The sequence below is a fragment of the Elgaria multicarinata genome, chromosome 5 (assembly GCF_023053635.1).
Source record: "Elgaria multicarinata webbii isolate HBS135686 ecotype San Diego chromosome 5, rElgMul1.1.pri, whole genome shotgun sequence".
NCBI classification, from domain to species: Eukaryota; Metazoa; Chordata; class Lepidosauria; order Squamata; family Anguidae; genus Elgaria; species Elgaria multicarinata.
The window spans coordinates 130696444-130720109 of record NC_086175.1 but is presented as its reverse complement, the minus strand read 5'-3'; the positions used below and the strand labels follow the sequence as shown (position 1 = coordinate 130720109).

Sequence of the window (23666 nt, the reverse complement as noted above, 5' to 3'; positions counted from 1 at the left end):
CTCCCTCTGGATCGAGGCGGGGTACAACACAAATGCAAACACCATAAAATACATATAACTAATTAAAACATTTTAAACTAATACATTATTAAAAGCAGTACATTATTAAAAAGGCATCTTAAAATTCAACTGGGTAGGCCAGCCGGAAGAGATCAGTCTTTGTGGCTTTCTTAAATTCCGGAAGACTGTTACGTTGACGAATCTCTCCCGGCAAGCCATTCCACAAACTGGGAGCGGCAGAAGAGAAGGTCCTCTGGGTAATAGTTGTCAGCCTTGTTTTTGTTGGCTGGAGTAAATTCTTCCCAGAGGACCTGAGTGTGCGGGGCGGATTGTACGGGAGAAGGCGATCCCGCAGGTAGCTTGGACCCAAACCATGTAGTGCTTTAAAGGTGATATCCAACACTTTATACTTCACCCGGAAACTAATCGGCAGCCAGTGAAGAGATTTTAAAACTGGTGTAATGTGGTCACGCGTAGGTGTACCGGTGTCCAGCCTGGCTGCCATATTTTGAACTAGTTGAAGTTTCTGGACTAGGCACGAAGGTAGCCCTATGTAGAGCGCATTGCAGACTCATTTTGGCATATCTAGCATGCACAAACATTTATATGCACACACACACAGACATACACGGACAGACAGACAGACATGCAACTGCTGCCTCAGTGGAGAAACTTCTGCATGTTTCTTGCAGCCTCTTTGGAAGCATTTGGCTCACATGAACTTGCTCGATACTTGATAATGGCAAAGTGAAGGGACGGCTTGCGGATGTGAATGGACCACCTGAGATAGCATCGCAGACTTTGGTCTTCTTTAGATTAAGAGGAAATTGCATTTTCTTACCAGGGTTTTGCTTCTTGCTTTTCTTGCGCAATTGTAATGGGGCTGCATTACATGGCCGGAGAGGGGCGACCATGTGGTAAATAATGGAAAACTTCCCCTCCTCTCACTGCTCATAGCCCTGAATAGGACAGTGCCCTCTAGTGGGTGCTTTTCAGCACAACTTCCCCTCTACACATTAGGAAATGCTGAGATATTTCAACAGAATCGGGATATCACAGGTGTTTTTTTAAAAAATTGAAATACCAGGGGAAGACGCGGGAGACTTGTGGGAGGTTGCTGAGATTGTGAAAAGGACCTGCAAGAATGTCTGTGAGTGGCCAGTCATGAGCGTGCCTTATTTCGCTCATGCGAAGAAGCCTTCTGCCACTGGAAATGCAATGTTTTTTGAACAAGGTGGGCCAGGTTTGACAACCTGTCTCCCCCTATCTGTCCCAGTGAGAGGAGAACAGGAAACACATGGGGATGGAACCTCCATCCCCATCCCCAGTGCCACCACATTCCCATGTACATCTGGGAAAGGAATGTGGGAATGCCGCTTACATATATGCCCCGGTGAATGAAAGTACTTCTTCACACAGCACATAGTTAAACTATGGAACTCACTACCACAAGATGTAGTGATGGCCACCCATTTGGATGGCTTTAAAAGGGGGTTGGATTAATTCCTGGAGGCAAAGGCTATCAATGGCTACTAGCCCTGATGGTTGTGTGCTATCTCCAGTATCTGAGGCTGTAAGCTTCTGTGCACCAGTTGCTGGGGAACATGGGTGGGAGGGTGCTATTGCACCATGTCCTGCTTGTTCATCCGTGGCCGATGGCTGGTTGGCCACTGTGTGAACAGAGTGCTGGACTAGATGGACTCTTGGTCTTATGTTCTTATGTTCTTAAAGGACTCTAAAAGGAGATGGTTTATTGAACTGAATCTGGGGAAAGGGAGAAGCCTTAATTTTGTACCCAGGTTCTGATCCTGTATCAGTTTACGACACCAGACCTCAATCCTACAACATATGAATAGACAAAATTAACCCTGAGCAGATGGGGAGTGCAGTCCCCTCGCCCTAGGCATGCGCAGCACATAACGTTAGGGTGTACGCCCAGGGATATATATATATTTAAAGGCAAACATTTATTGAATACTCAGTCATAAAAGACATTATTTTTATTCATTTATATATTAAACACAGTAGACACTGATGCCCTTCTCTCGGCAGAGAGGCTCCCAGCAGAGCGATTCGTTTTCATTCCTGCTGTCAGGAGCAGTGGTGCTTATAGAGGCAGCAGTTCTTTGGTGCAGCAGCAGAGCAGCTGGAGGGCAGCCAGAGGTCTGTCCCCACTGCGTTTGGATCCCCCTCTGGATCCCTACTCAATGCCCCCTTCAATTCAGCTCTTATTGCTTCAGATATTAGGGTGTGCCTGGGCACGCCAGGCACACCCCTTGTGCACGCCTATGCCCCTCACTACCAAGTAATTGCACTGGCTTGGACATTATACTCTGAACCCTTAAAGAAGCGGATTGCCACAAACATTAGAGAATGCACTCAAATGCTGTACTGATTAAAGGAGGAAGGGTCTGTTATCTAACAGTAGCTATAAGATTTTGTTTTTCATATTCACGTTACTGAATATTTATTTATTACAGCACTTTTATCCCAGCCTTTAGCCAAAAAAAGCTCTCAAGGCGGCTTACAAAAATGTTTCTTAAGACAGTCTCTGCCCACAGGCTTACAATCTAAAAAATATAACACAAAAGGAAAGGGGATTGGGAGGGAGGAGGGGAAAAAAGTAATTCAGGCACTAGATTCTTAGTTGCAAAGTTCAGCAGTTGCTTCCTTTCCCTCTCCCTCTAATAGCTTCATGCAGATCAAGGCACGATGGAGGGATGCCTGTCTGCTGCTTCCTTTTCCTCTGATGGCTTCAGTAGTGACAGTTGGTGGCAGGGGGCTCTCAGCTGGAGCTGGACCCAATATTAAAAGCAAAACAAAACATTTCAACAGCCCAGGATACTCTATCACTGACCTCTTCTTGAACAGAGGAATTTTAAAGAGACCGCTGAATGACAATTTATCAAGAAATTCAATTCTATCACCTGTGGCTTGAATCAGGATAACAGGTGTTTATCACACGACGCATGTTAGTTAACTTACCACTGGCAAGATTTTTGTATTATCATCAACACTGCTTTGTGAATGGTCGCCGTTAAACTTTAAAGTAATTCTCACTGCCTATACTTCCTGCATTTCCTTTCCTTCTGACCTTACTGTTGCTAATCTCCGCACGCACACATATGCCAGCAGTTTAGGATAACGCTGCTCATGAAGTTGACTGTAGTGGTGGCTGACCCAAGACCTTCTGTAAGCCTCTGAGGGCCAGGTGCAGAGTCTCTGAAAAGGGGGCGGAGCCAAAATACCCCAAATGCCAGGGTGTTTTAGCTTAAAGCTCATTCTCATAAAGATTAGGAGAGGCATTTGAAACTTTTAAAATGGGAAAAAAGAACTCATAGAAAAGTTAAGAAACCACCAAACGGTCGTGGGCAGGCCATTTGGCAAAACCCAGAGGAATAGATTGGGACCCTAGCAGGTGATGGTCACCAACTTAGATGGAATTAAAGCAGATTTGAGAATTCATAGAGAAGAAGCCCATCATAGTAGTCATGAGGGGTACTGTATGCTACATCCAGGATCACAACCAGTGGACGTGTTCAGGAGACACCTTAAACCATGGCTTTAACCATAGTGGTTAAGCCAGAAAGCCAGGCCATGTTCAGAAGACACCTTAAACCATGGATTTAACCATGGTGAATAAGGTAGGGCGACCATATGAAAAGGAGGACAGGTTTGCTGTATCTTTAACAGTTGTATAGAATAGGGAATTTCATTTGTATGAAATGAAGCACCTGGTGAAATTTCCCCTTCATCACTATAAAGGTGCAGGAACCCTAGGCTCTTGACCAAATACAGAAAAGGCAGGGCTCCTGCAGCTTTAACTGTTGTGAAGAAGGGGGGGATTTCACCAGGTGCTGCATGCATACAAATGACACCTGCTGAAATCCCCTTTTCTATGCAACTGTTAAAGATATAGGAGACCTGTCTTCCTTTCCATATGGTCACCTTAAATAAGGCCTTTTGCTTTATTCACCATGGTTAAAGCCATGGTTTAAGGTGTCTTCTGAACACAGCCTGGCTTTCTGGCTTAACCACTGTGGTTAAGGTGTCTTCTGAATGGGGCCAAAGTGACTTCTGGCCCCATTCAGAAGTGGCCTTCAAGAGGCAGCTGGACAAGTATCTGTTGGGGATGCTTTAGGGTGGATTCCTGCATTGAGCAGGGGGTTGGATTCGATGGCCTTGTAGGTCCCTTCCAACTCTGCTATTCTATGATTCTATGATTCTATGACTCAGTTGCTGCAAAGCAACAGCAAGAGAGGGCTGTTGCATTCCTGTGTTGCTCCTAGGTGTCCCATTGGGGCATCTGGTTGTCCATCGTGTGAACAAGATACTGGACTAGTTAGATTTTTGGTCTGATCCAGTAGAGTTCTTCTGATGTTCAGCGGTCCCTTATTCACATTTTGAATGAATAAATGTCTTGCTCCAGAAAACCCAGACAAAAGAAAATATCATCTCAGATTATTTCTGTTATTATTGGAAGCTCCAACCAGCGGTGTGCATGCTGCTGTACAAACATCAGTCCCAACACTGCAACAGCCAGATTGAACAAAGAGGTGCTTTTGCATGCACGCTGCTCAGCACTCATTGTTCCAGAGGCATTACTAGACAACAGAGAAGAGAGACGGAAAGCATGAAAACCAGGTTGAAAACCCACTTATAACTTCAGTGTCCTCTTGGATTAGGAGGAAAAGATATAGAAGAAACGTGAACTCCAGTGGCCAGATGGAAGGGCGCATTGGTCCATTTGGGGTCTGGCAATTGAGCATCTGGGTTAAGTGTTGCCGGGCCCAGTGAGCGCTGCCCTGGCCTGCAGTTGCTACGACTTGGGATCTGGCTATTTGAGGGACTGTTTTCTCCCATGCAAAATTGCCTAGGTTTTAAGATCTTTGACAGGTGAGGCCTTCTCTTGGTCCCACCACCATTGGAGACATGTTTGGTGGAGATGTGAGAGAGGAAGGTCTTCTCAGTGGTTGCCCCCAGGCTTCGAACGCTCAATCAAGGGAGGTTTAGTTGGCTCCCTCTCTATTATCCTTCTGCCAGCCGGTAAAGATTTTTTCTTAATCAGACATGATTTTGGGATTTAAGCCAGGCTGCTGCCGTTCAAAGGGGTTCTAACCAGCCAGATGTTGTCAGGTTTTTTATTGACATGTTTTAATGGTGTTTTTAATCTGTTTTCATCCTCTTTCTGTTTTTATTGGAACTTAATTATCGTTAGTTGCCTTCAGGCTCCCCCTTTTTTTGACTGAAAGGTGGGACAGAAGTATAAATAAATAAATATTGAAAAATAAGTGTGAAAGATGTGACACTAGCCAGAACTGGCTAGAACACCCTTGGAAAAATTAATCTGTTCATTCTCTGGATCTCTTCCTTTTTTTCGCAGGCCAGGGAAAATGAGAGGCGGAGAGAAAATAATTAATCTGTACCTTCTCCACGTCTTCCTTTTTTTCTCCTCAGAGAATTAGGACAGACATGGGGTGGGGTGTGGATAATTTACTCACAGTGTAAGCCTATGAAAGTTTACTCATCAATTAATCTCACCATATTCAATAGATCTTTTTTCTTTTATTCTGTATTACAAAGGCAATGGATGGCAATAAAAAAACACCCAGCTTCATCAGGAGCATCATCTTCCAAAACTTCATCTTTTGGATCTTTAGACTACTTCACATGCATTTGGTTTCCTCGCTGTACAGGGCCCAGGTGTCTGAATTTGCTCCTATTTTCCTTACACCAAGGCCTAATCTACACCAAGCAGGATATTGCAACATGAAAGCAGTACGAAAGCGGTATATAAAAGGCAGGAACCACACTAGTGCTTTATCGTGGTTTCGAGGTGCACTGACAACTATTGGGACACATACCACGTACCGCTTTCATAGTGTTATATCCTGCTAGTTGTAGATGAGACCTAATAGTCTACATTCCTGGTTTTGCCTGCACTGGTTCAAAATTTATTTTATTTTTATTTATTTATTACATTTTTTATACCGCCCAATAGCTGAAGCTCTCTGGGCGGTTCACAAAAAATTAAAACCATAATAAAACAACCAACGGTTTAAAAACACAAATACAAAATACAGTATCGAAAGCACAACCAGGATAAAACCACGCAGCAAAAATTGATATAAGATTAAAATACAGAGTTAGAACAGTAAAATTTAAATTTCAGTTAAAATTAAGTGTTAAAATACTGAGAGAATAAAAAGGTCTTCCTTCAGCTGTTCAGATGTAACTGTTTTATAAACTTTTCTGTTTTCTAAAGAATGTGTTCTGTCTGTTTAATTGTACACCAAGGAAATGCTTGTGTAGTGACTCTATCTTGTTTGAAAGCATTTTTCCTTACACTAATTTGAATTTGGCTATATTAAAAAACACACTAAACTAATCAATATATGATTTATTTCAGAATATAGGGTTAGGATGGCAGTTTTAGCGGGAGATATACTGTTGTTTTCCTTTCAGAGGTCTGAACAGGTGGGATACAGCCCACCCTCCTAGAAATAGGCTTCTGTGCCTCCCCCCGAATTTTTTTTCTGGTGCTGCCACTGGTTGAGAGTGTTTGCCGGACGATGCTGTGCTGGTCATCGTGGTTTAAACCACTTTCACACGTAAGGCCAATTACACAGAACTTTACCACAGCGTCTGCACAGGAAGCTCTGCTGCGACGTCTTGCCTTTCGCTTCTCCATCTCTGAAATGCCATTTCCTGACCGTCTCGGGGGTCAGCCTTATACATGCCATTGCTCAATCTGACTTTTTCAAGAAATCAGCCCCTAACACCTTGGTGTAGAGCAGAAGTGGCACGAAGCACTCGAATGGGAGGTTATTGCTTTAGCTCTATAACCGGCAAAGTTTCGTTAGGGCACGGGAGCAAATTCCAGTGAACGGCGGGCACAATGTATATTACCCCAAGCTCCTTGGAGCAGAGATGTTTGAACCGTTATCAGCCCGAGGGCCATGGTCTATTTTGGAGAAGCTTTCGGAGGGCTGCATTCCAGGGTAGGCGGGGCCAAATGGAAAAAGGGGCGGAGCTAAAATACAAGCATATTTTAGTTTAAACCTCTTAAAGCTAGTAACTAAACCTTAGGAGGAGAGACATTTCAATCTTTCGAAATGTCAGGAAAAACTGCACAAGAGCTAGGAAAAACCCAAACTACCAGTGGTCAGGGGGTTGGCCATTTGGGAAACACTGAAAGTCCAGATTTGACCCCCAGGCCTGAAATCCTGCACCTCTGGCTTGGAGGAAGGGCAAGAGAAAAATGTGATAAACCAATGAACTCTCGTTAGGATTATGTCGCGTGAAAGGCTGTCACTCACTGTTGAGAGCATTGGTTTTGCTCACGGAAGGTCCTGGGTTCAATCTCTGGCATTTCCGGTTCAAAAGGATGAGGCAGCAGATGATGATGGAAAGTAACCCCTGTCTGAGACCTTGCTGATCTGCAAACAGGTTGATCTGGTGTAAGGCAGCTTCCTATGAAACCATGTCAAAAAGCATTATTAAATCCAGTTCCATCTCATAACTTTTCTGAATGAATACATTATATCTGAGAAACCGCACTCCACCTACCAAATTCTCTTTTCTGTCCAACTAATTAACGACAACCACATCCTAGTCAATGAGATGCGGGTGGCGGTGGTGGGGGTCTTCTTCTGTCCCCCCAAATTAGGGGGTGCCTATGGTGCCTACTCCTTCCACTTTTATTTTTAGAAAATAAGAAATTGTCTCATGTACATGGGTGATGAGTCAGGATGTGGATGGGTGGTCCAGGGTGAAAAAGGGATTGGGGGAGGGATATGTTGTCTGGCAGAGGGTAGGGGGAGATGAGTTTGCCTTCTGTGAAATGGGTGTCTGTTGGCAATGAAAATGGTGGGTTGTTTAGTACATTGGGGACTCAGACCCCCCCGCCTTGTACCCAATTTTCTGGGCATGTTACTCGTCCTTTGTGGCTAGCCACACCTCCCAAGGCAACCATTTTGTGGTGGTGCCCAAGACAGTTTATCAAATGTGCCTGTAGGAGCAAGAAAAAGTCGCCTACCCCTGATCAAAATCACGTGGACCAACTGTGTGAGGAGCCAGCTCAAATTTTGTGGCTGTTGCTGAACACTTTTCAGTTCCCTGCAGCTTCAACCCTTTGGCTTGAATTCATTTCACACCTTGGAACAGAACTTTCTGTTGATTCCTTGGAACGGGCCGTGCTGGATCACAAAGACAAGATCTACCACACCTGTAACATTCCTAACAGATGATGTGATCATCACAGCGGATGATCGAGCAAAATTCCAGTGCGCCTGCACATATCAGGGAGGGGTGCGCCTTGAACATGACGGGAGAGGTGCTGGCTGGCCAAGAAGAAGCCCCATGGTGTTTGGCACTCATCCAAACCGGTTAAAGCAGTAAGATGGACTAGCGGAACCAGGGCCGGTGCCAGACTATTTTGTGCCCTAGGCAAGGTGAGCTGCTTTCACACCCCCACACCCCAAAAATGCCGACTTTGATTTTTAAGAACCTATGTTTCCTGGAAAAAATAAGAAGCACAAAACTTGAAACTGCTAAATTTATTCTAAAGTGCAAGAAATACGTCATGCAAATTAGAGCAAACAAATTGGAAAAGAACATCTATGGGTCTAAAATGCATTATTTAATAGGAATATCACCTCCAAATCATCCCCCGCACCTCACACACGTGCACACACACACACACTCAGCATCACTCACTCCAAACAGACGCATCATAAACACATGCATTCACTCAAAGACCCCATGCACTCTATTAACCAATACATTCTCTCCCTCTTCCGGGCACGTTCCGGAAGTCCAAACGTGGAGCCGCCCCACCCCCACCCCAGCGTCCCTGGCTTCACTTCGGCTGGGCGGGCGTAGGGCGCCATCTCGCCCACCCAGGCCCAGCTGAATCCTCGGGCCGGCTCACAGCCAACGTGTGTGAGTGCTGCACTGCGCCCGGCACCCCTCTTAGCTTGGCGCTCTAGGCAGCCGCCTGAGTGGCCTCTATGGTAGCACCGGCCCTGAGCAGAACGTAGGGATGTACAGACTGTATAAAATCTGTTCCATCTGTTTCACGGAACCGTCAGACACCTTTCGTTCAGTCGTCTGCCTATCGATGGAATCAGATTTTCTTTCGTTTCCGAATTTGCACATATGTTAATTTTTGCAAATGCAAATTTGCACAAATTCCCACTTGCGAAAATGCGCAATTTCCCCCCAAATATGCATTTTCATGCTTTAGCCTGTGGGGGAAATGTGCATTTTGCCCGGGGTGTGTGTGTATTGGTTTCTGCATATTTTTCCATGACAAAATTCGCGCAAAATTCCCAAAGGTTAGACGAACAATCCGCAAGTCTGTGGAATCCGCCAGACAGGGGAAAAGCAGGTCCGCTACGGAATCCACAGGTCAGATTAATTAAAATCCGAACTCATTTGGGTTCTGTTGTGAATTTCCCCAGCAGCCCTAGGACAGACACCTTTCAAAAATATTAAAGATCGATTGGGCCCATTTCGTTAAAAAATGAAGATTTGCGCCACCTATTGGAGCCCATCTGGCATTGTACGAGCAAGGTTTTCTTGATAATGTGAAGCTTCTGGAGTTTAAATTAGAGCTCAAGAGCATGAATGTGTGAATCATATGGCGATTCAGTGAGAGCACAAAGCCTCTACAGATTGTGGAACTCAGCTTTATGAATGTGTGTCAGTGGAGGCTGGTAGCACTTCAGCCTACTCTACACCAAGCAAGATATTGCACTATGAAAGTGGTATGAAAGTGGTATATAAAAGGCAAGAGCCACACTGCTGCTTTATAGTGGTACTGAAGTGCACTGACAACTGTTGGGGCCCATTGACATGTACCATATACCACTTTCCTAGTGCTATATCCTGTTGGGTGTGGCTCCCTCCTTATAGAATTCTTTCATGGTGCAACATCCTTCTTGGTGTAGATTAGGCTGAAGTGTCAGAAATCCTCACAGGCGGTTATTCAGCAAGTACGGGCAATGTTTTTTTCTGCCAAGGCCTACATTCCCTCAGAGGTAACCTCTCAGGATCCACATGCTTAAAATCATCTCCTCGGTTTTGCACGAATCTCAAGAGAGAAACAGCGTGGGATGGTGGTGGTCTTAAATCTCTCACACATAGAATAGTAGAGTTGGAAGGGGCCTGTAAGGCCGTCGAGTCCAACCCACTGCTCAATACAGGAATCCACCAGACAGATGGCTGTCCAGCTGCCTCTTGAAGGCCTCTAGATTGGGAAAGTCCACAACCTCCCTAGGTAACTGGTTCCATTGCCGTACTGCTCTAACAGTCTGGAAGTTTTTCCTGCTGTCCAGCCAGAATCTGGCTTCCTGTAACTTGAGCCCATTATTCCGTGTCCTGCACTTTGAGATGATCGAGAAGAGATCCTGGCCCTCCTGTGTGTGACAACCTTTCAAGTATTTGAAGAGTGCTATCATGTCTCCCCTCAATCTTCTCTTTTCCAGGCTAAACAGGCCCAGTTCTTTCAGTCTCTCCTCATAGGGCTTTGTTTCCAGACCCCTGATCATCCTGGTTGCCCTCCTCTGAACACACTCCAGCTTGTCTGCATCCTTCTTGAATTGTGGAGCCCAGAACTGGATGCAATACTCAAGATGAGGCCTAACCATGGCTTAATAGTGGGAGACTAGTACCTTATGCGATTTGGAAGCTATACTTTTATTAATGCAGCTCCAAATAGCATTTGCTTTTTTTGCAGCCACATCACACTGTTGGCTCATATTCAGCCACCAAGATCACTAGGCTCGTCACTTTCTCTCAGTCTAACCTACCTCAGAGGGTCGTTGTAAAGATCAAAGAGGCGATGTGGAGGGGGAGAGAACATGTACGTTGCCCTAAGCTCGTTGGAGAAAGGATGAGATAGAAATGTAATACAGATAATATTTTTAATAACTATTTTTGTCTGAGAGTTTGGGGACTTTTCCCTCCCACTGCCACCTTTCAGTATTAAGTCAGAGTATTTTCATACCTTGGAAATGACACTGAAATTTATTGGCACTTCTTCCTCAAGAGGAAAGAATGGATCCAGCTATTACCCAAATGTTTCCAGGGTGATTGAAACTGCCACACAAGGAAGCATGGAACTTTTCTCCTCCTCACTGTACTGTGAAATGATAGGCCTAGCTTGCCAAAATTCCCTCTTAATTAATACCTCCATGCATGTACTGCTTTACGTAAAGGGGGTGTTATCTTCGTGATGCAAATGGGGAAACAGAGGCAGAAAATGGTTAAGCAATCGTACTAATTTCCACAACATGTCAGCCTTAGGAAAGTTTTTAGGCCTAGGACTCCTGCACGACTACTCATAACATTGTCGCCTATGAGTCATGTGTTATCATTTCATCGCTGATAAAGGATTTGGGAAGGCGCGCAGGCGAACTCAGTGGCAGCTGCTGCGGAAAGAGCGTCACATGAGAACTCCAATTCTGCCTGCCAGTTACTCTTTTATTTTTTAAATCTCATCTAAGACCTAAAGTCCTGATACAACATGGCCCCATTCAGAGGACACCTTAAACCACAGCTTTAACCATGGTGGTTACGCCAGAAAACCAGGCCTTGTTCAGAAGACGCCATAAATCATGGCTTGAACCAAGACGAATAAGGGTTTTTGGCTTAGTCACTATGGTTAAAGCCATAGTTTAAGGTGTCTTCTGAACACAGCTCGGCTTTCTTGCTTAACCACCGTGATTAAAGCCGTGGTTTAAGGTGTCTTCTGAACACGGCCTGGCTTTCTGGCTTAACCACTGTGATTAAAGCTGTGGTTTAAGGTGTCTTCTGAACACAGCCCGGCTTTCTGGCTTAACCACCATGGTTAAAGCTGTGGTTTAAGGTGTCTTCTGAACACAGCCTGGCTTTCTGGCTTAACCACCATGGTTAAAGCCGTGGTTTAAGGTGTCTTCTGAACACAGCCTGGCTTTCTGGCTTAACCACCGTGGTTAAAGCCGTGGTTTAAGGTGTCTTCTGAACACAGCCCGGCTTTCTGGCTTAACCACTGTGATTAAAGCCGTGGTTTAAGGTGTCTTCTGAACACAGCTCGGCTTTCTGGCTTAACCACCATGATTAAAGCCATGGTTTAAGGTGTCTTCTGAACATAGCTTGGCTTTCTGGCTTAACCACCATGGTTAAAGCCGTGGTTTAAGGTGTCTTCTGAACACAGCCTGGCTTTCTGGCTTAACCACCGTGGTTAAAGCCGTGGTTTAAGGTGTCTTCTGAACACAGCCCAGCTTTCTGGCTTAACCACTGTGATTAAAGCCGTGGTTTAAGGTGTCTTCTGAACACAGCTCGGCTTTCTGGCTTAACCACCGTGGTTAAAGCCGTGGTTTAAGGTGTCTTCTGAACACAGCTCGGCTTTCTGGCTTAACCACTGTGATTAAAGCCGTGGTTTAAGGTGTCTTCTGAACACAGCTCGGCTTTCTGGCTTAACCACCATGATTAAAGCCATGGTTTAAGGTGTCTTCTGAACACAGCTCGGCTTTCTGGCTTAACCACCGTGGTTAAAGCCATGGTTTAAGGTGTCTTCTGAACACAGCCCAGCTTTCTGGCTTAACCACTGTGATTAAAGCCGTGGTTTAAGGTGTCTTCTGAACACAGCCCAGCTTTCTGGCTTAACCACTGTGATTAAAGCCATGGTTTAAGGTGTCTTCTGAACACAGCTCGGCTTTCTGGCTTAACCACCATGATTAAAGCCATGGTTTAAGGTGTCTTCTGAACACAGCTCGGCTTTCTGGCTTAACCACCGTGATTAAAGCCGTGGTTTAAGGTGTCTTCTGAACGGGGCCGTTGTCTAGTTAGTTTGCAGGCAGAGACTAACGGTATGATGATTCTGAACTGAACTGCGGCATTTCACTGTTTTTGTGGCATTTCCCTCTTTTTCCTCCCTTTGTTGCTGTTTCTTAAAAGGCCATGCTGTGTTATTTTCAGCAGCGTCCGACGTGACAGTGACTGAACATGATAGGCTGACCCAGCACCCTTGATAGTGTTCCGGAGAGGAAGAAGCAAAGAAAGCAACAGCAATAGAGTATGTGGTGTTGTAAGTAAGAAAAAAGACTCCTGCAGGTACTGTTTTGAGCTTCTCCTTTATAGCACAATCCTATGCTTGTCTACTCAGGAATAAGTAGACAAGAGGACTTACTCCCTAGGTAAGTATGTACAGGACTCCACCCTTAAACAAGCCCATTTAGCACTGCCTCCTTATCAATAGCCTTTATTGAAAGAAACAGATCAGAAATCATAACAACATAGGAAGGTATCTTACGGAGGGTGACCCTATGGAAAGGAGGACAGGGCTCCTGCATCTTTAACAGCTGTATAGAAAAGGGAATTTCAGCAGGTGTCATTTGTATGCATGCAGCACCTGGTGAAATGCCCTCTTCATCACAACAGTGAAAGCTGTAGGAGCTACACTTGAGTGAGTAGATACAAAAGAGGGTAGGGCTCCTGCAGCTTTAATGGTTGTGATGAAGAGGGAATTTCACCAGGTGCTGCATATATACAAATGGCACCTGCTGAAATCCCCTTTTCAATACAACTGTTAAAGGTACAGAAGCCCTGTCCTCCTTTCTATAGGGTCACCGTACCTTGTCTCTAGCTCATATTGTTTACTTGGACTGGCAGTGACTGCAGGGATCTCCTCCTCCCCTGAAACATGAACCTTTTTAACTGGAGACACCCGGTATTGAACCTGGGGCCTTCTGCATGCGTGCAAAGCGTGTGCTGCACCACTGAGCACACGCTGTCGCTTCTCTAACCTTCGCAGTGCTGTGCGACCATCTAATTCAGCTTATCCTTCCTTCTTAATCGCCTTGTGATGAGCCCAAACACTTCTCGCCAACGAACGGACGCCCAGTAACGCTTAAATTTATTCAGTCTAGTTCTGGCCGGGGTACAGCCCGCTGCTCGCTTCAGACGGCGCAAAGCACTCTGCAGATTTAAAACTTCTGTGTACAAATATAATACAAAACCACCGTAGCTTCAAAACTTCAAGTCTTCTGTGCCAAGATTATTCAATGCACAAAAACCAAACCAACCCTCAAAACCTCCCCCCAAATGCAGAATTCTGTCATCCAGGCAGGCCACGAATTCGTGAAAGACACGTCTGCAGCCGAAGCCCTAAAACACACAGGAGCGGGGAAACCGTGGGAATGGGATGACGTCTTTGATGTTCTCGACTCCCAAAATGCACCGGAGGTAACGCTCAAACCCCATTCCAAACCCTCCGTGAGGTGTTGATCCAAACTGACGCAGCTCTAGGTACCTATAGTGCAAAAAAGCAGATCAGTTAAGCTCGCAAATACTTTCCATTTGGGATAAATTCCCTTCTTATCAAGCCTCCGCTATCAGAACTTCCTGTTTATGCCACTGCTGCATGGCCTGGTGTTCCTCAAGCGTTTTGAACTTGTCATCTCCTTGAACTTTACTTTCTGTCTCCCCAATCTCAAAATTCATACCAGAATCTAAAGAGCTTCACTTCACACATGCACAGTGGTGCAGCTAGGTAATTTTGGACTTAATGGGCTTACCCATTTATGGACTTACCACTATCCCATGCTTTACAACTGCTTCTACATTCTTGAATAATGTTACACTTACTCCAGTCAAGGAAGCTCGTAGTCTTGGCTTTATATTTGACTCCTCGCTCTCCTTTATTCCTCATATTGAGACAGTAGCTAAATCCTGTCATTTTTTCCTGTATAATATTGCCAGGATTCGATCATTTTTGTCTGTCTCTTCTGCCAAGACTCTTGTTCATGCATTGGTTATTTCTCGGTTGGACTACTGCAACCTTCTTCTCACTGGCCTTCCTTCTTCTCACATCAGTTCGTTGGTTTCTGTCCACCACTCTGCCGCTAAGATCATCTTCTTGGCTCGCCGCTCTGACCATGTTACTCCACTTCTGAAATCTCTTCATTGGCTTCCAATTCACCTCAGAATCCAATATAAACTTCTCCTGTTGACCTTCAAAGCTTTTCACTGTCTAGCTCCTTCCTATCTCTCCTCTCTCATCTCACACTATTGCCCCGCTCGTGCTCTTCGCTCCTCTGATGCCATGTTTCTCACCTGCCCAAGGGTCTCTACTTCCCTTGCTCGGCTTCGTCCATTTTCTTCGGCTGCCCCTTACGCCTGGAACGCTCTTCCAGAACATTTGAGAACTACAAGTTCAACCACAGCATTTAAAGCTCAGCTAAAAACTTTTCTTTTTCCTAAAGCTTTTAAAACTTGATTTTGTTCTGACTTTTATACTGTTAGTTTTACCCTACCCAGTGCCTGTTTACCCTACCCTGTGCCTGTTTGCATTCTCTTCCCCTCCTTATTGTTTTATTATGATTTTATTAGAATGTAAGCCTTTGCGGCAGGGTATGGTATTTATTGTTTTACTCTGTACAGCACCATGTACATTGATGGTGCTATATAAATAAATAATAATAATAATAATAAGTAGAGTTGGAAGGAGACTCTAAGGCCATCCAGTCCAACCCCCTGCTCAATGCAGGAAGCATCCCTGACAGATGGTTGTCCAGCTGCCTCCTGAATTGGGACAGCCCACAACCACCCTAGGTAACTGGTTCCATTATCATACTGCTCTAACAGTCAGGACGTTTTTCCTGCTGTCCAGTCGGAATCTGGCTTCCTGTAACTTGAGCCCATTATTCCGTGTCCTGCACTCAGGGAGGATCGAGAAGAGATCCTGGCCCTCCTCTGTGTGACAACCTTTCAAGCATTTAAAGAGTGCTATCATGTCTCCCCTCAATCTTCTCTTCTCCAGGCTAAACATGCCCAGTTCTTTCAGTCTCTACTCATGGGGCTTTTGTTTTCCTGATCATCCTCATTGCCCTCCTCTGAACCCGCTCCAGCTTGTCTGCGTCCTTCTTGAAGTGTGGTGCCCAGAACTGGATGCAATACTCAAGATGAGGCCTAACTAGGGCCAAATAGTGGGGGACCAGTACCTCACACGATTTGGAAGCTATACTTCTATTAATGCAGCCCAAAATAGCATTTGCCTTTCTTGCCGCCATATCACACTGTTGGCTCATATTCAGCTTGTGATCTACAACAACTCCAAGATCCTTCTCGTTTTTAGTATTGCTGAGCCAAGTATCCCCCATCTTGTAACTGTGCATTTGGTTTCTTTTTCCTAGGTGTAGCACTTGGCATTTATCCCTATTAAATTTCATTCTGTTGTCTTCAGCCCAGCGCTCCAGCCTATCAAGATCACTTTGAAGTTTGCTTCTGTCTTCCAGGGTATTAGGTTTCTCACCCAATCTTGTGTCAGCTGCAAATCTGATAAGCGTTCCCTGCACCTCCTCATCCAAATCATTAATAAAAATATAGTTTATTCAGACAAGTTTACTTTTAAACTTTTTAAATTTAAGGATCATTTTATGAGCAAACCAAGTTATATGTAATACATTTTATGTTCCTAGTGTAACAAAGTGACCTGGTTCACGCGTCATGACCAGCTAAGGGTTAAACAATCCATAGTTAGTCAGAGCCGCACAGGACGGAGAGCACGCTGCCTCCCGCCCATTCGCCACTTAATTTTTCCTTTTGTATACAACCCAGGATTGCCTTGTTCCAGAAAAATAAGCCACCCTGCATGGCTTTGCAAAAAACGTGCTGGGTTCGGACAACATGATAACCCATGGTTCAACAACATTCCACAGTTCAATGATAACTCGCACGCAACCACGGAGTGTGGCTTATCGTGTTGTGCGAACCCAGTCACTGTGCCTCAACTGGTGCATGCAGGAAGTGAAAGGTGCCATCACTAAACTGCCCCACTACACACTAGGCTGAATATTTGGTGGCTGCAGTATTTTGGGCGAATCAGGTGTGTTTGGATGATTCTCCAAACCAGAGCTTTCCAAACCGTGTGTCGCGACACGTCAGTGCGTCGGCTGCAGTGTGTAGGTGCGTCATGCGAACGTAACGAGAAACCTCTGAGCCTATGTGAAATAAGCAATACCAACTTGCCTGCATTTTTACGCAGCAAAGGTGCCGATTAGTATGGTGCACTAGTATATTCCCCTTCCGTCGTATCCGTGCATGCACACCGCGGTCGAGGGATCATACAGGTACTGCGCATGTGCGGTATGCATAATCGGGTTGAAACAGCTGATTCCGCGTCACTTCCGGCGACGCGGCTGCACCAGAAGTGACGCATTCGAGAAATTCCATGGGTCCAGTTTTTTGATAGAACACCGTCTCAACCGCCGCTCGATCGCAGCTCGACAAAATTGGTTCAATGTGAAAAGTCTTGGAAATGTATGTGATTATCTTGCAAATCACATATTTTTAAATATATAAATGAAAGGTTTTCATGAGATATGTTGTGTCCCCATCCATTTCGTTATGACAATTTATGTATGTGTCCGTATCTCTTATAAGGGGTTAGTTTAACCTCCGGTTTGCTAGTAAAACTGAATTACTGTGTCGCGAAATGATGCATGCCTAAAAAGCGTGTCACCGACATGAAAAGTTTGGAAAGCTCTGCTCTAAACGCAACTGTAGACTGACAAAATGACATTCTGCTGTGCCTTACCAGTGATAGATGTCTTCAAGACCCAACCTGCAGAACCAACAAAACAAAAAACAAAAAAACCACCTTTCTCAGTTATATCAGCCATGGTGACAAATTCCAGAGAGGCAGCCCTGTTAGTCTGTTGCGGCGAGAACCACCAAGAGCCATGCGGCACTTTAAAGATGGCTACGTTTATTGGGGCTGCTTTGTTGCATACATTTGGCAGAGAGGCTTCTGGCCCACAAAATGTAGGCCGCAATAAATGCGCTGGCCTTTAAGATGCCACGGGACGTGCTGTGATTTGAACAGCCGTGGCAGTAACAGCATGAAAAAGCAAAGTGCCCAGTGTCACTCACACAACCTGCAGATTTTAAAAGCAGATTAACATGGGATATACACACACACACACACACACACACACATGATTTCTGATAGGGGTGTGCACGGACCCCCCGCTCCGCCCTGCGGGCCGATCCGAAAATTTCGGGTCGGCCCGCTCCGCTCCGCCCATACTCCGCTCCTCTTTGCCGCGGAGCTCCGGCTCCGAATCAGAGCTCCGCAGTGGAGGGGAGTGGCGCCAGGTAAGGCCGGGAGAGGAGGGCGGGAGGTTTACCAGGCGGCGATGGCGGCAGAGCCCAGTAAGGGACCAAGGAGGAGGGGGGGCCTTACCTGCCTCCTTCCGCGGTCCGTCGGCGTTTTCAATTGAGCCCGTGGTTCAACCAGGAAGTCTGGGCCGCAAGCGGCCCAGACTTCCTGGTTGAACCGCGGGCTCAATTGAAGACGCCGACGGACCGCGGACGGAGGCAGGTAAGGGAGAGGAGGGCGGGGGGGGGGGTTACCGGGCCCTGCCGCTGTCGCCGCATGGGCGACAGCGACAGCGGCAGGGCCCGGTAAACCCCACTTACCTTTCCGGCGGAGCTCCGTATCGAGGTGAAGGATCCGCCTTCACCTCGATCCTCTTCGCCACGCTCTGCCGGCCCCCCAATCCTCTTTGCCTCCGCCTTAAGGGCAGGCGAAGCCCCCCGCTCCGCTTCTAATTCGCCAGTCCGATTAGAAGCGGAGCACATCCCTAATTTCTGAACCCTTTGCCAGCAGAATCTGTAGTTCTGAACTAAAGGCGTAGAGGCAGCCTTTTCTCAATATGGTACCCTCCAGACATATTCGCCTACAACTTCCTTTGCATCCTCACCCCATGTTCTTTATCCATAGAATCATAGAATAGTCGAGTTGGAAGGGGCCTATAAGGCCATCGAGTCCAACCCCCTGCTCAATGCAAGAATCCACCTTAATGCATCCCTGTCAGATGGCTGTCCAGCTGCCTCTAGGGTGGGAGAGCCCACAACCTCTCTAGGTAACTGGTTCCATTGTCATACTGCTCTAACAGTCCAGAAGTTTTTCCTGATGTCCAGCCACAATCTGGCTTCCTGTACCTTGAGCCCATTATTCCATGTCCTGCACTCTGGGATGATCAAGAAGAGATCCTGGCCCTCCTCTGTGTGACAAATGCCAGAACTACTGATTTTCAAACTTGCTGGAAATTCTCCAAAAAAGCACCTTTAAGCTTGTTTCAGCTATCTCTCATTTTAGTTTTTTACTTGTTTTTCGGCTCGATTAACCTAGAAATGTGGGCATTAAAGTACGCATTTCTGCGCATATTTTTCAGAAGTATGCTCTTTTTCTCCACTGAGTAAAGCGTCAAAATGCATTTTTTTTTTAAAAAAAATGCACATTTCAAAGTGCTCATTTTAAATATATGTATTTTTCAAATGTGATTACAAATTCAGGATTTAGTTAACATTTATCTCTAAAAAAAAGCCTTCCTCCTCATGTTCGGGATTGCAAATGGGGCGTGTTTACATGATGTGTGTACTGAAATAAAATTCTCACTCATCCCTAGTGTGAAATATCCAATAATTTCTTTTTCATAAATTAGGGTGACCATATGAAAAGGAGGACAGGGCTCCTGTATCTTTAACTTTTTTATTTTCTCAGTATTTTAACCCCTAATTTAACTTAAATTTAAACTCTGCTGTTTGAATTTCATATTTTAACCTATATCAATTTTTGCTGTGTGGTTTTATCCTGGTCGTGCTTTTTATATTGTATTTTGTATTTGTGTTTTTAAATTGTTGGTTGTTTTATTATGCTCTTCATGGTTTTAATTTTTGTGAACCGCCCAGAGAGCTTCAGCTATTGGGCAGTATAGAAATGAAATGAAATGAAATGAAATAAATAAATAAATAACAGTTGCATAGAAAAGGGAATTTCAGCAGGTGTCGTTTGTATGCATGTTGCACCTGGTGAAATTTCCTCTTTATCACCACAGTTAAAGCTGCAGGAGCTATACTGCAGCTATACTGTGACCAGATTTAAAAGAGGGCAGGGCACCTGCAGCTTTAACTGTTGTGATGAAGAAGAAATTTCCCCAAGTTCTCCATATATACAAATGACACCTGCTGAAATTCCCTTGTCTATACAACTGTTAAAGATACAGGAGCCCTGTCCTTCTTTTCATAGGGTCACCCTACATAAATCCTACCGGTGGAAGAACTCTCCTCCCCATCTTTTGACATGCAATTTTGCCTGGCCTGTGCCAATATTTTGTTGTGTCATTTGCTCTGTTGCGGTAAATTTGCTTCCCCGTTCCCTAACCCAAATCTAATTCCAACAATGGATTGTGCAAGGATCTTTTTGCATCACCGTGTTACAGGAGATCTGAAGACATTTCCAGTAGGGGAAAGGCATGCCGCCTATTTCCCTTAAATGGATTACACACAGGGGATTGGAATAACATTGAAAACACATCCCCACAGAAGCATCTGTTCCGTCTGAACACCTCTCTCCTCTCCTCTTTGATGACTGGTGTCCTTAACAAACCCTCCCTGACCAACTGTCAAACTCTTCCCCCACCTCCCGACCTCATAAACCAGAAGCAGAATTTTTCGGCACCTCTGTAGGCGGGGCTTTAGGAAATCCAGACGGTCTTCTCTCAAGCTGCCGCCACAAAGTTCACCAACTCCTGGCACCAGAAGATCAACTGCTGCAACCTTAAAGGAAAGGAAACCAGGGCAGGGGACACGGGACAGACAGCCTCTCTGAATTGTATATCTAAGTACTCACAACAGCATGGATGCCCATGGTGAAGCTAGTGTTAGACATGGGGGCCAAATTCCAGGGCCCACGTGCCCCCCCCCACCCCCCTATGAGCACCGGAGAGAGTGGCAGGTGATAAAGGCAGAAGAAGCAAACTTGATTGCCGTAATAAGAATAATAATTCTAATAATAATAACATTTATTTGTTACCCGCCTCTCCCTCTGGATCAAGGCGGGGAACAACATTGAATACAAGTATATAAAATACATAAAACTGATTAAAAACATAAAACCAATACATTATTAAAATCCTAAAATCTTTTAAAGCATTTTAAAATTCGACTGGGCTGCTGGAAGAGGTCTGTCTTTATAACTCTTTTAAATTCAGAAAGAATATTAAGCTGGCGGATCTCTCCCGGCAGGCCATTCCACAGTCTGGGAGCGGCAGCAGAGGCGGTCCTCTGGGTAATGGTTGTCAGGCTAGTTTTGGCTGACTGAAGTAGATTCTTCCCAGAGAACTGGAGTGTGCGGGGCGGACTGTATGGGAGAAGGCGATCCCGCAGGTAGCCTGGACCCAAACCATGTAGGGCTTTAAAGGTAATGACCAACACTTTATACTAGGGGTGTGCACAGACCCCCCCGCTCTGCTTCACTTAGAGATCCGCCATTTTCGGAGCGGGCCGCTCCGCCCCGCCCCCACTCCACCTGTGCCCACTCCGCTCCGCTCGGAGCTCCGGACCGAGGACGGAGGCAGGTAAGGGAGAGGAGGGTGGGGGGGTTACCGGGCCCTGCCGCCATCACCGCCCATGCGGTGACGGCGGCAGAGCCCGGTAAGGGACCAACGGGGAGGGGGGGCCTTACCTGCCTCCGTCCGCGGTCCGTCGCCATCTTCAATTGAGCCCGTGGTTCCAGCAGGAAGTCTGGGCCGTGCGGCCCAGACTTCCTGCTGGAACCACGGGCTCAATTGAAGACGCTGACGGACCGTGGACAGAGGCAGGTAAGGGAGAGGAGGGTTTTTTTTTACCAGGCCCTGCTGCTGTCGCCGCATGGGTGACAGCGGCAGGGCCCGGTAAACCCCACTTACCTTTCCGGCGGAGCTCCGGATCGAGGCGAAGGATCCGCCTTCACCTCGATCCTCTTCGCCACGCTCCGTCGGCCCCCCAATCCTCTTCGCCTCCGCCTTAAGGGCAGGCGAAGCCCCCCGCTCTGCTCTTGCTTCTCCGGTCCGATTAGAAGCGGAGCACATCCCTACTTTATACTTCGCCTGGAAACTAATTGGCAGCCAGTGAAGGAATTTTAAAATTGGTGTAATGACAGTGCTACGATTTAGTGAGCTTAAAATGCAAAGCTGCACATTCTCAGAGTATTTGTTTTAAAAATTAGGGTTGGCAAACAGTTTTGCGGCTAAACGGTTTGGGGCCAGGCTATCTGAAGGAACGCCTCCTCCCATATGTACATGCCTGGACCCTAAGGTCATCCCCAGGGGTCCTTCTCCATGAGCCCCTGCCAAGGGAAGTGAGGCAGGTGGCTACCAGAAGGAGGGCCTTCTCTGCTGTGGCACCCGGGCGGTGGAATGAGCTCCCTAAGGAGGTTCACCTGGCATCTACACAATATTCTTTCAGAAGCCAGGTGAAGACCTTTTTATTCTCTCAGCAATTTAATTTTAACTTTGCTGTTTTAAATTTGTATTTCTGCACTGCTGCTGATTTTATTCTGGTTGTGCTTTTATATTGTATTTTATATCATGTTTTTATACTTTTATGCTTTGAATGGTTTTAACTTTTGTGAACCGCTATTGGGCGGTATAAAAATGCAATAAATAAACAAATATTCTAATGTATCAGGAAAGCAAAATCATTCGTAAAGCATGGACTGTCGAAGGCAGAGGGGAAGAGAGAAACGTTGGTTGCTTGCTTCACAACCGAAGTAATGCATACGCCCCCCCACAAGGAGCAGGCCCAGGGTCTAAAATTGCCTAATGGTACCACTGCAGAATACCAATATACAGTATAAAACAACTGTGCATCAGACTACAGCTTTGGGTTTCCTATATGCTACTCTATTCAATCATCTCCTTCCTGAGAGGTCCTACTTTTGATTTATTTATTCGTTACATTTTTATACCACCCAACAGCCAAAGCTCTCTAGGCGGTTCACAAAAATTAACTCATTTTAAAGATTGAAGTTTCTAGCACCCAGGGATTTGCACACGGCCTGATGATCCATGAATAAATGTTATCCAATATCAACCCAGCACACCAAAATGTTAAGCGTATGCTTGCAGCAACAGCTGTATTCAGCCAGATCTCAGAGAAGTCTCGTTTCATTTCCGAAAAAAGAAACAGCAAGAAATCAATGTGCTGCACTTTGTAAAATCATAGAATAGCAGAGTTGGAAGGGGCCTAAGAGGTCATGGAGTCCAACCCCCTGCTCAGTGCTTCCTGGGAATTGTAATCAGAACGCTTACCGTGTGGTGGACTCCATCTTCATTGTCCCGCATATAGAAAGGCTTAAGGTCATACGGATAGTTAAACACAAATACAGGGATTTCACCACAGTGTTGCACCAAGTATCGCTCATGTTCGCTCTGGAGATCCTGACCCCACTGGCGAGGGGGAGGAAGGGGGGGGGAGAAAGAAAGCAGATGGCACAACAAATGAAAAGCAAAAACACGCGACCCTCGTTGGTTCAAAATCCAGTTGAAGGAATCCCCCCTTTTATAGAAGTCTGAGTTGCCCCTTATATGGGGATGTCGGAGAGATCCGTTTGGGGGTAGAGCTCAGCGAGGTTTCACTGGCTTCCCCTCACCCGCCAGACGCTGCCCCACCATTTTGTAGCTGGCCTAACTCAATCCACAGTGTATCGGGCAAGATGGCGGATTTTCTGCCTTTGCATGGCAAGGGCGGTCCCCTCCCACTCTGTTACTATGCAGCCCCCCCCTCTCCCTGTGGTTGCACAGCAGTGGTGGAAACTTTCTTTTTTCCTTCTGTAAATGTGTTTGGGAATCACAGCA

At 45.9% G+C, this 23666-nt stretch overlaps 1 protein-coding gene across 3 annotated transcripts in view; it reads right to left on the bottom strand.

Moving 5' to 3' along the window:
• Positions 1-13883: 13883 nt before the first annotated feature.
• The window catches only part of NARS2 (asparaginyl-tRNA synthetase 2, mitochondrial), a 70186-nt gene continuing 60403 nt past the window's right edge, over positions 13884-23666 (bottom strand). For all 3 annotated transcript variants that reach the window (XM_063127266.1, XM_063127267.1, XM_063127268.1), the window contains 4 exons: positions 23121-23258; positions 20510-20607; positions 17582-17608; positions 13884-14296 (listed from right to left, as the gene is read on the bottom strand). In XM_063127266.1, coding sequence (XP_062983336.1) covers positions 14152-14296; positions 17582-17608; positions 20510-20607; positions 23121-23258 — 408 coding nt within the window. In that variant the 3' untranslated portion in view covers positions 13884-14151. The remainder of the gene's footprint in view (positions 14297-17581; positions 17609-20509; positions 20608-23120; positions 23259-23666) is intronic.